The sequence below is a fragment of the Nasonia vitripennis genome, chromosome 1, assembly GCF_009193385.2.
Source record: "Nasonia vitripennis strain AsymCx chromosome 1, Nvit_psr_1.1, whole genome shotgun sequence".
Taxonomy (NCBI): domain Eukaryota; kingdom Metazoa; phylum Arthropoda; class Insecta; order Hymenoptera; family Pteromalidae; genus Nasonia; species Nasonia vitripennis.
The window spans coordinates 35,965,107-35,977,563 of NC_045757.1; the positions used below are offsets into that span (position 1 = coordinate 35,965,107).

The window sequence follows — 12,457 nt, forward strand, 5'->3', positions numbered from 1 at the left end:
ATGATACCAAAAAAAAATAATGAAGCATAAAAAAAAGAAAACAAAAAAGTGTGTGCCAGTGTATAACTCGTATAAGATCGGCGTAGCCCGAGCAAAAATCGTTGTCTATCGTCTAGCGATGAAATTTACGCCACGAGTAAAACCGTGCGAAGCTAGGTCGTCTAGTTTTTTCGTTAGATTTATTAGCTAGTCTTTTGGTTAGTGAACACAAACAAACAAACAAAAAAATGCAGAACAGAAATAAAATGAAAAAATAAAACAAAGCAAAACGTATTGTAAGCTCAAACGCATGTCGCTGAATAGTTGACGCGAGATCGAGGTGCGAGATAAGAGACTTGGTTAGAGAGGAATAACGACCCCGTTTCCCTGCAGTTTTCCCTCCCCAATTGTGCTTTTTTTCTCTGAATTTTCACGTTCTAAATTTTCGCTCCGAGCGAGCGATTGCAAAAAAGCAGAATTTAAAATTCCGATTTTGCTTACGTGCACGGATTATTGATTTGTAAAATCGAGAGACGGTGGATCAAGTGGAGCAATTTATAGAGCATGAAATTTGGAAAAAAAAACAGACACGTCCCGAATAAAAAGGAAAGTATGTACGTAGGCATGATGTACGGCCGTCGTTCGATACGCATATCGAGTTGAGCTGATCTTTGTGTGTGTAATAAGCAAAAAAACTAATAAGAAATAACAAAGCAGCAGAAAAATAACAAAAAAAAGTGAAGACGTTGTTCATTTATCGTGAAACACATTTAATGAAACTACGCATTAGTTTTCTCGCGCTCGAGGACCCGCAAAGCTTCCATAGCTGCGGGTCCTCGAAGAGAACGATAATATAATATTGTTTAAAGGAGGCTAGAAACTATATTCCGGGAATGTCCTTAAAAAAGTCTGATGAAACGTACAAAGAAATTAAAAAAAATATTTAAAAAAAATGCAGGTGAAGTGTTATGACCTTTTTCAGATTCCAAAATGTGTTTTCGTCAGACTTTTGGCGGGGGTTTCAAAGCGCTTTTCGTTGTTTTCTAAAAAAAAAAATATAAATAAAACAAGAACCTACAAACACGAGAGGATGATCCTAGGAATATGTACGGCTACGAAAAAAAAGTGAATCGACGAACGAACCTCCGCAGTTTTTATTTTAGAGCAAAGAAAACATTTCCAAACGACAATAGCAGAGGCGAAAAAGTGAAGAATAATGTATATGTCGACACGATATGCGCAATCTTGATTTTCACGAGGGTGATAAAAGCGTGTGCGCTATATACTACTGCGAAAAATAAAGTGAGAGAAAAAAAATCACGTTAATACGAAGCAAAGAAAAACTTAAAACAAAGACGAATAGGGCGGCGGGCTTTTGAGATTCAACTGTAGTGCCTGAGAAGCATTTATTCTTTGTACGTAGTCGTATGAAAAATTGTATACGTGCCAGGAGATGAAGTATGCAATTCAATTGCCGACGGCTGAATAGAGACGAGTAGTGGTGGAAGGCGAAGGGAAAATCGGGGGTACGAGTTTACACACAACGTATCGAGATGATAACAGTAGTAACGTTACACGCAGCAGCAAAAGAAAACTATAGAAAATCAATGTTGTACGAATGTCGCGTAACACATACATTGCGAGAGATAATAAAAAATTATGCAAATTTATAAGGGATGATCGACTGAGGATGGAGCGAGGGAAAAATAAATCAGCCCCGGAGTTCGGTCGCTCGCTACAGGCCAACTTTTCGCGCCATCGGCTAGCGATTAGCTTTATCATTGTGATTACATAATTATTGACATATAGTCTATAAATAACCAGTTAACTGTAATTATATATTTTTTATAATTAACCGTGATTGTTAGTCTTCTTAGAGTTATGTACACGCCGGCACACACATACATCGCGAGAGCATAATATTGAGAGACCTTGTATCAACCTATTACACGCAAACGTGCTCTGGACACTTGTCGACTATATGGTATAAATACATGAAGAAGATATAACACAAACGGGGCAGATGAGCGCGAAAACGGCCGGCGATCGAACTCTCGAGCGTCTTCTAAAAAATAACGAAATATCGATTCTAAGAAAGGGATTATAGAGAGCGACGGGAATGCGAAGCGCACGTGCGATTGTGCTCACCGATGACGACGAAGTTACGCGGCAGGATTCGTTAAATTTTCAAATTCTACGCTATTACAAATGATGTTTTTTTATTCGCATGGTGGTCGAGATTTGCTAGATGGGTCGAGGAGGAGGAGAAAAAAAAATTACACAACGGCAAATCGCAGATCCTGATATAATTATCATTGCACACGGCGACTGTATAAATTTTTCGAATGATCGAAAGCTGAATATATAATATTGTACCGTTGATTTTCAAATTCCTGCGCATTTTTGTCTGTGGAACACGAGTTTTGCGGTTACCTTACAAATGAAAACTATGGTTAGGACCATGAAGTTACATTGTAAAATATTAATATTAATATTATAATAAATTTACAATAGTTATAACAAAATAACAACTCGTATGTCCTCTTTATTGCATCCTATATTTACAGTCATGATTTTGCCAACAATATTATCTTTTTTTAATAAAAGCAAAAAAAAGCAACAACTTCGATATGGAACGACCAGCGTCACGCCGACATATTGAGGATGTTCGTAGCTTCCAAAAGTTTCGTCACAGTAGTCGAGAGTTTGAAAGAAACGTTTTTCATGGCTAGTCGACTCTTTATCCCGGCGTTGTGAAGAGCGTAGTGATACACGTCCGCATAAAACTGGAGAGCATTTTTTAAATATTTTTTCCGGCCATATATTTTAAAAAGTATTTCTCTTTTTTTTTTCTTTTTTTTTTGTACCTTGTCATTTTCATCCGCCGGTTCATCCGAGAACTCCGGGCTGACTTCCGAGCACTTGACAACCGTCGAACGAAACGGCGTGACCAGCAGTATGGCATTGGATCTCTACAATGAGAACATTTTTTTTCCGTAAATACACCGTCTTTCTCTGAAGCTATAAAAAGTCATAATCTCGAGTTTTCCATTTAAATTAGCGTCGCGAATGACCTTTGATTACAGCGGCTATTAGTATTCATAGTCTATTCCGCCGGCGCGCAGAACAAAGGCAAACACGTTGACGAAGCGTTTAAGACCAAGATAAACTATCCGACTCATCCGATAAGACCTGTGCTGCTCTGAAATCTCACCTCCTTAGCTATACAGCCATGAACCTCCTTGATCTGCAGGGCGATCTCTCTCGGTCCACGGGTCGCGTTCCATCTGGACCAGGAGAAGATGTAGGCCTTGGCGAGCAGACCCATACAAGCCTGGAGATGACGACTGACCACCTGATGCTTTTGCGCCAGACCCTTGACGTAGCTCACGGCGTCGAGTTCCGGGAAGACGTCGCAGCCGGCTTCCCGCATTTTCTGCGCAGAATTTGTATAGCGACTGGGTATTATGTGGAAAGAGCGGTATCTCTCTCTCTCTCTCTCTCTCTGCTGGCTTTATGCTGGAATACGCCGGCTTTAGGAGCCTTTGTACGAGGCTTTGCTTTGTAGCGGGGAAGGAATATTCTTTCGCGGGCATGTCTGAGTGGCTTTAGAGAGGACAGACGCTACTTTTTTTCTTTTCACTTACCAGGATCAGTAGGTGAAGTTTCATGAATTTGCCTAGCAGGTCTTGCAGGGCTGTCGAGCTGCTGGCGCCGACGATCGAATGCAGGCTGACTAAATCTTCCTGAGGAAACGTATGAAAATTTTTACTCTTCCATTTGTAAAAAAGCCGATATTTTAAAAAGTCATTCCAAAACCAACCCTCACGAGAAACTCCAGCTGAATGATAGCCCCGGTGATGTTGAGCGCGACACCACCGCTGACTCCGGCAGCGGCGGCGGCCTTTCCGGTCTCCGGCTTTAGCTCCCAGCTCTGGAAGGGCAGATTGACAAAGCGATGGGCAGCCAAGCCGTGAAGCCCGAGTCTGCCGGTGCGAAAGGTGATCGTCTGCTGCTCCTCGTTGTACTTGATGTCGTGGACGTCCTCGGTCGACCAGATACCCTCGTCCGCGAGCCAGTGCGCCACCATCGGCGGCTCGAACCACATTACCGAGTCCGGCAGTCTGCGGCAATTGGCACACGTTTGAGCGGGATATTGTACTATGATATGTGGGACGGAAGGATGCTCGGGTGTTATGCGGTGCTCGAGATCTATCAGCTTCGCTCGTCGTTGGAATTTTCGAGGAGTTTATTTTTAGCTATTACTTGCTTTGAATGCGTTCGTAAACAACATTTAATTAATTTGTGCTTATTTTGTTAATAAACTTTAATTGTTTGAATATGAAAAACCCAGCTTGAATTTTACTCTCGAGACGAAATGACAAAGCAATGAAAATCCTCGTATATACTACAGTACATAACAGATGCGCAGGAATCATCACTTGATTAAATCTCGGTTTGCAATTCAACGCGCGGAGAAACGTATACGAGCGTGAGATATGGAAGTGGAGGCGTGGGTGAAAGGGTTGCGCCAGACGAAGTCTGAACGTACTTGAGAGTGACGAGCGCAAGTGCCTCCATCGCGGCCTCCAGCGCTTTCATCTCGGCCTCGATGACTTCCGGAGTTCGCTCGGAATCCGGAGCTGACGGCGGCGCTTTATAGGGCCTCCAGAACTTGACGAATTCCAGCTCCTTCGGCAACTGCACTGCGAGTCGAGGAGCGTTTTTATTTGTTGTTCGGGACTGTACATGCTACTTTTCGTACGAGTGATTCGATTTTTTTCTATTCACGCAGCTCGAAATTCTAGGTAAGCGTTCTTTATTCTTACGCGTAACGTTATCTCGAGGAGAAAGTTTATACATGGAAAAGTTGATAATTAGTTGACATAGCAACGTCCTTATCGCGAGCTTGGCTCTAATCGAATTATATAGAGTAGATATAAGGGGTCACATGCTTCGATGAAGAAATATTACACGATAAGAAATTCGTGTATACCCACGATGAATCCGCTAACATTTAGATACGGATAAGAGCGTCTTATCGAAATAATCGAGCTAAATTGTATTAACTTTCGGTGACTAATTCGCACGCGTACTCACACTCATGTAGCTCTCGATATTCGATATATGAAAGCAATTACTCACTTACGCGTCGTAAGATATATGTCACGGCGCATATCTTTCGGCTGAGGCGGCTGATTGATCAGATCGATGCGATAGAGCCCTCCGAGAATGGCGTACTTGCGCAGGTTTATCTCGGTCTTCTTGCACCTCGTGAACAGCAGTCGTTTACTTTCTTTTCGAATCTCCTCTGAAACGACAACCATCCTCGTTATATGCTTCAATCAATGTATTTTTCAAGTCCACTTCTCCCGACCCACATATCCCTCCGACACTCGGCCAAACAGCCGGAGGCCATTCGAAATTGCAAACCCGTCAGTAGCAGCATTACACGAACCTTCGCGTTGCAGGACGATCTCCTCGGGGTTGGCCAGATGGGGCAGCGGCTTGAGTTCGGGCTCGGGTTCCGGCTCCGAAGCTTTGCTCTTGGACTGACCGGCTTTCTTGCCGCCCTTGCGCCCCTCGTGTTTCGAGGCTTTGTCGGCTGTTACAGCGCTCGCCGGAGGGTTAACGATGCGCCGGATCATCGCGCGCTTTTCTTCGAGTCTCTGCTGGCGACCCTCGCGCTGCTCCTCGCGGATCTCGCTGAGCCGCTCGTACTCGCGTTGGCAGAAGGTTAGAAGGTCTGTGATTTTGATTTTGTTAAATATTAATTAAAACGGTTGCATTCAACGAGGGTGTAAGTTCGTTGGCGGGAACTTTGAACTACTTTGGCGTACGGCGGAGAGAAGTTTTCGAATATTTGAATACGTGATACGCGGAATCCACGAAAATCTCGCGAGGAAGCGCTTCGTTGAGAAAGCTCGGGAGAATTAAGCGAGTTTAAAAATTATAGCTCTCCGATACGAGCGCCAACGTAGATTCCATTTCCATGAATTACACCCGCGAATTAGAACCGCCAATGAGATGATGAAGCCACTAAAACGGATCCCTCGTCAACACGCGCGTAAAATCACGTACGAAGACGAGCCGTTAAATAAGCTCGAGAGAGTAAGTACCCGTGTTCATGAGGTATTCGTCGGGCAGTCGTGGTAGGTCGAAGGACGTCGCCTGATCGGAATAATGGTCGTAGCCGAGCCAGAGAACTCGAATGGCCGTGCAGTAGCAGTCCAAATCTAGGGGCATCGTGATTGTCAGGCCAACCTCCTCGAAAGCCACTTCGACGGCTTTCCTGCAAAGACGAGCATTAACTTGTGGTAATTACACAAATTCTTTTCCTCGCCCTTCCGTTTAATCACCGGGATATATCAATTTCCCGATGGAGGGATGGCTCCCGCTCGTGTGTGGGATTGACCGACTTATTTTCGCGGGTGGGGGCAGTTGACGAGTTTAATTGAATTTTCAAACGGCTGCGGGGGAAGTTTTAAGCGCGGGCTTTTCGAGAATCCGTCGCTCTTTCTTCCCTCTCGGAGGGACGCAGTATTTAAACAGCAGATGTACTCGCATTTGCATCGAAACGAGCGTAAACCCCATTTACATGTTACGCTATACTGGAATAATAGACTCACTTGTCCTTCTCGGCGACCTGTTTCAGGCTAATCGGCATCCTTATGAGTGCCCAAAAGCAGCAGACAAGCGGCGTTAATTGCTGTACGTATCTGGCGTTCTTCAAGTCAACCCTGATTGTGTCTCTCTCGATTTGCCGCAGCAGACAATAGCTCGCCATGTCTATCCAGCCCTGAAGCTTCTCCCGAAACTTCTGACGTATCTGCACATGCACATTCACATCGAGGCGAAACAATGTTAATTACGCCTCGTTTCTCCGAAACTCGGTCAACCGCTCGCGCGGCGTATTAGAGTCTCTCGAAAATCGATATCCGAGCTGCACTGGAATTATTAATAATTCTGTGTACCTGTTTGCAGTCCTGGATGTACGTTGGCTCGCTTTGCGGCGAGAACTCGATGATCTCGTCGAGCTTTCGGATGAGCTGAGGGAGAAGAGTTCGGTGATTCTGTGAAAATATTTGATCAACGAAGAAAAAAAAATGGTTCTTACGTAGATGACGATCTCGCACTGCCTGGGCAGGCTCTTCATACTGGCCTTTGAGTCGTCGAGCGACCAGAGAAAGAGGAAGGTGTTCAGCTCCGGTAATACTGCAGGATCCGGCAGGCCGTCGCACGACATGTACCGCAGCCACTGAAGGATCGTTTTTCTCTCTATAAAAATTCGATCTGCCTATCAAAAATCTTTATACACACCTCGTCCTCCTCGAAGCACTTCAAAGCGTAGTCCACGAAAGCCTTCCTCCTCTCGTGCACCCGATGCCAGGTCTTTTCCAACTGAGCCCTGCGCTGTCGCATCCGCTCCTCCTCGATCTGGGCATTCTGCTCGTTGTTGTACGTGTCCAGCTCGATCTCATCCTGCAGCTCCTTGATCAGCCGGTTTCTGCAAAGCAGACCAACTGTCAGCTTTTTCCTCTACTCAAAATTACAAAGTACAAAGTGTACCGATCGTCGTAGCGCTTGTTTTTGTCTGTGCTCGGCGTCTCTACATAACTCGTAAAGAACGTGATCTTCTCCAGGAACTCGCTTATCGTCGACAGCATTTTTCGCGCGGTCTACATACGAATCCGTACGAAAAAAGCTCGCGATACCCGATAACAAGAGCGAGACTCGCAGCGGAGCCTCGAATCGCCGACTAAATTCCAGCGACTGGTACTACAAACTGCACCTGCTCGCAGGTGAGCACAACGCCTCCGCTCGTTAGACACATGCCCCTCGCGCTAGTTCGGAAAAGGGCTGAAGCTCGCGCCCTGGAAAGCAGCCAAATCTCGCGCTCTGCACGCTAACTAACTAACCCCCTCTCACGCGCCCGTTTCACGCTATCTTCTCGATTCCCCTATAGGTTCACGCAGCTACTTTCATCCATGCAAACGAGACGCGCAGCTCGATAGCGTCTTTCGCGAAATCGCTGATACGCCGAGCACTCGGACGTGTTTACTCGAGAGCTTATACGCGTGTGTGTACCCTGGTAGAAATGAGTCTAAGAACAGGCTAGTAACTGGCCAGTTCTTAGGATTTAACCTAGTAACTACCTAATAAATGGCCAGTTCTTAGGGTCATGTCTACCAGGGTACACAGGGACGGAGATATAGAGGCAGTTAGAGCGGCGCTAGTTAAGCGACACAGGCCGTCGAAATGGAAATCTACACTCGGCGCGCGTGCACTTAATTTACCGTAAAACCGCCCGCGCGCTATTTCCGTACTCGCGTGTCTTTCGTCTCTCTCTCTCTCTCTCTCTCTCTCTCTCTCTCTCTCGGCTAGCTGTCCTCCCTCGCACCGATGGTGGTCGCGCGCATTCCGTGGAAAAGCGCATTTATTTTGCGGCGAATATAGCCGCCGCTCGCGCGAATAATGGACGATGATAAATGAGCCGATTGTAATGAGAAAAGCTTAGAGAGTGTGTGCGCGTGGGTGTATCTTTATGTTGGTAATGAGGCGCTTGTTTGCGACTATTTCGGGAGTGTTGCACGCGCGAATTATCTCGCGGTTAACGAACTCGAGCTTGGCGAGTGTAGAGAGAGGGGCTGACGAAATTTAGCAGACGGGAACGTTACTACTGTTTATAAACAGACGCAAGGCTACTGCTGAACGATCTTGTGATGATTAGGCAGTTTATCACCCGAGCCCGTGGAATTGCCTCGGGTTTGATGTTTCGCTCTCGGGCTTAATTAGGCTCGTCCGCGTTCGAGTATGAAACCGTTTTCCGCGAAAATAAAACCCATTGTCAGCCGCGCCTATTTAACGTCCCATCGAATCCCGTAGCGACTCGACGTTGACAAACGCCTTCGTGTATATGTAACAGTAGTAGTCCGAGAGCAAAGAAATCTCGCTCACTTGTCTTGCTCGAGTTCGGCCGCGGCTGCTCCGGTCGGCGGGCGCTCCTTGTCCTTCTCGGCTTTCGCCGGAGCCGCTGCATCGTTTTCCGCCTTGGACATTTTCTTGCTCTTCTTCTTCTTCTTCTTCTTAGACGCCGCCGGCTTCGGCCTCGTCAGTATCTGCAACGAGGGGCAACATTATTTCGGGGGTTTATAGGCCGGTTTATTGTCGGACTTGATGCCGCTGCATTTGCCCCCGATTTATTTCGGGATTATACGGGCTGCTTGATGATGTTGCTTATGAAAAATGATACCTCTGACCCAGAAAATTTCAATCGGTTTCGCATCATGTCTGGAATTTATTCGAGCGCGTTTTTGCGCTTCCGGTACATCTCGTGGAAAGTCGCGCGGCGGTACAGCCGATAAAGCGATTACGAAACGCGAGATACAATAAAAACTTTTGCAATTATCAAGATTTCCTGCCGAGAAGACGCAAAACAGCGCCACGGCGCCGACGGCAGTGGCAATAAAATCGAGTTCCAACTTCTAACGATCTTGCGCGCGTGTGCAATCGTATAAACCGTGTACAATTCTCAGCGCGTTGGGAAAAAGAAGTCGCTCAATTAACGCAGCATCGGGAACTCGGGGATTACTCGCGAAGAAATAAAATTTTCCAAGGGAAATTAAACGCTCTTCCCGCATGATAAATGCTCCGGTTCTCTCTTCGGCGGCCACCCGGGTGACGGCTTAATTGAAACCGGTACGTAAGTGTGTAGTCGTCTTTTTTTCTCTTTTAGCTATCTCCATTGAGTCTAGCGCCATTTGCACGATCGTTAATGTAATTTACTTGCTCTATTGATCTCGATGCCGATGAGCGGCGGATCTCAATTAGGATCGTTTTTTACTTCTCTCTCGGTAGAATCGTTGCCTTGGTAGCTCCGTGACTTTCCGACCGTGAAAATGTAATTACGATGTATTTACTTCTCGATGAGGTCGGAAGGTCACGCATAAGAAAATATTAAACATTTTGAAGAAAAAAAAACGAGGATAAAAAGTCTTGGTTATTATGAAAATACAAGTGCCCGTTTACGCGGATAATAGGGAAGCGTTTTTCTCTGCACAAACGCACGAAATTTATGCGCATACTCAAGAGCGTCGCACGAAAACTCCGTACAAGACTTCTTCCACTTCCGTGAAAATAAAGCCTTCCTCTCGGTGTATACGTACATAAACACGAGAGACAATCCTACTCTGTCCTAATGTATTGCCAAAATAACCTTTGCCAGAGCGAAGCCGCAAAAAAGCAGCAGCGGCAAATCCCCTCCCTAAATCAACCTGAAACCGGCGCAGCAAAACGTCCCAGCCACTCAAGCTAATGCAATACAATGATCTCCATCAGCCTCTGTATCTTCCCGAGGAACGTGTTCATCTCCTTGGCCGTTCCTCCGACTGCCAGCGACTCTTCGTCTTCTTCCTCGTACTCCTCGAATTCCGAGTCGAGTATTTGCTCGACTCCCACACCGACGTCTCGGCGTCTTTTTGCTCGTTTGGCCCGTTTTTTCAGAGATTTCTTCTTTAGGATCGTGATGCTTCCCGAGGCTGTCGTTGCCGAGTCCGTATCGACCGGATCCATCACTTCGAAGGGCTGCGACGATGGATCACGCGAGATTTTTTTCCAGAGAGACTGTGCTTTTTTGGGGTTAGGCCGGGGGCTGAGTTTTCGTTGTTTTTTTTTCTGCGGAGGAGTGATGGAATTGATTTTCGCGACTATACACGTAGAGTATACTGATCGGAATTATATCGCGATTAATGGGAGAATAAAAACATGAGTCGTTTCGCGAACGCGAGCCGAACGAAATTACGGTGTATAGCGGATCCTTGAGCCGTGATTAGATACATCCGGCCGGCTCGAATCGATTGACCGGTGAACTTGATATACCGACTGGTGAGAGGGCAACAATTCGAGAATAAACTTTTGTTGGAAATACCCGATGAAAATCCAATATATAAAGCGATACCATATAGATATAGATACCAATATATAAAGCGAAAAGTAAGAAACAAGTATCAAACTACAGACCTATCTCTTTAATCTCAAACTTAGCTAAGATATTGGAAAGAGTTATATATTGCAGAATTACTGAATTTATAAACAAAAGTAAGATCATAGCGGAAAATCAGTATGGTTTTGTAAAAAATAAAGGCACAAAGGAAGCATTATATCATATAACAAACATTATTTATAATAAATTAGATAAAAGTAAGCCAATAGCTATAAGTTTTTTGGATCTCTCAAAAGCATTTGATACTGTAAATCACAAAATTTTGTTGGATAAACTTTATAATTATGGTATTAGGGGAATAGCATATAAATTAATTAGGAGTTACTTAACTAATAGGTGCCAAAGAGTTAAACTGAAAGATGTCGTAAGCAGTTATGAGGCTGTTGATACAGGGGTGCCACAAGGAACTATATTAGGACCACTATTTTTTATTTTATACGTCAATGATCTCTTGATAAATATGACAAAAGAAACAATCATATCCTATGCTGATGACACAGCTGTAATATCAACTGATGATAACTGGAGTAATGTTGAAATCAAGATGAACGACTACTTAAGTAACATATCGGTCTGGCTTGCACAAAATAAATTATCCTTAAACATTGACAAAACGGTATATATGACTTTTGGTAATTATATTGATAGTGTCCTAAGAAACTTTACATGTCAAATAGAGGGAAAGGTCTTGAAAAGGGTGGAACACTGTAAATACTTAGGTATAATCTTCGATTTCAACATGAAATGGAAACAACATATAGAATATTTAATAAATAAAACTAAATATTTAGTGTTTGTATTTTATAAGCTAAGAACATTCATGGAAACACATACATTATTAATGATATACTATGCATTCTTTCACAGTGTTATAAATTATGGAATAATAGCATGGGGGGGGAGCGTATAATAACAACTTGAACATATTAAAAAATTTACAAAGTAGATTGCTAAAAATAATAAGTAACAACAAATTCATGACTCATAACAAACCTCTAAACTTAAGACAATTGTTTGCGTTTGAATCCATAGTGTTCCACTATAATGATATGAAAAACAGGTTCTTGACATCGAATAGCGTAACAAGGAAAAAGTTGATACAGATACCACAAAGAACTAAAACTGTAAGCCAAAAAAACAGCTATATAAAGGCTGTTGGTGTATTCAATGATCTTCCAAACGAGCTAAAGACTTTAAACAAATATGAAACAGCGAAAAGTAAAATAAAGGAATGGATTAGGATGAATGAATGATATGCTAAAATACTAGGGATGAATATTAAGGTTCTATTTAAAAATTAAATTGTAAGAGGATCTCTTGTAATGGGAAAAGTGTTATAATAAAGGAATTGTAATTAGTATTAAGTTTTAGTAGATAAGAGTGGCCAGTCCTGCCAACAGGTACCTGCGAGTACCTCTGCGGGATTTACTGGTGCATTGCGGAGTGTAAGTCACTATTGTAATTCACTAGTGTAAA

At 44.0% G+C, this 12,457-nt stretch overlaps 1 protein-coding gene across 5 annotated transcripts; it reads right to left on the reverse strand.

The window, feature by feature from the left end:
* Positions 1–2,193: 2,193 nt before the first annotated feature.
* LOC100679513 (protein CASC1) lies at positions 2,194–10,597 on the reverse strand. Of its 5 annotated transcripts, none has more exons than XM_003423817.5 (15): positions 10,303–10,597; positions 8,938–9,098; positions 7,300–7,486; positions 7,097–7,237; positions 6,954–7,028; positions 6,609–6,808; positions 6,099–6,271; positions 5,438–5,725; positions 5,129–5,290; positions 4,532–4,685; positions 3,803–4,103; positions 3,627–3,725; positions 3,194–3,415; positions 2,847–2,951; positions 2,194–2,765 (listed from the first exon to the last, which is right to left on the reverse strand). In XM_003423817.5, exons 1-15 carry the CDS (start codon positions 10,549–10,551, stop codon positions 2,625–2,627), a joined length of 2,658 nt encoding a protein of 885 aa, XP_003423865.1. In that variant the 5' UTR covers positions 10,552–10,597; the 3' UTR covers positions 2,194–2,624. The 5 variants fall into 5 exon arrangements, with proteins under 5 accessions (XP_003423865.1, XP_016836467.1, XP_016836469.1 ...); XM_016980978.3 differs by having other exon boundaries at positions 10,254–10,575; XM_016980980.3 differs by having other exon boundaries at positions 10,196–10,420.
* Between the last annotated feature and the right edge of the window lie 1,860 nt (positions 10,598–12,457).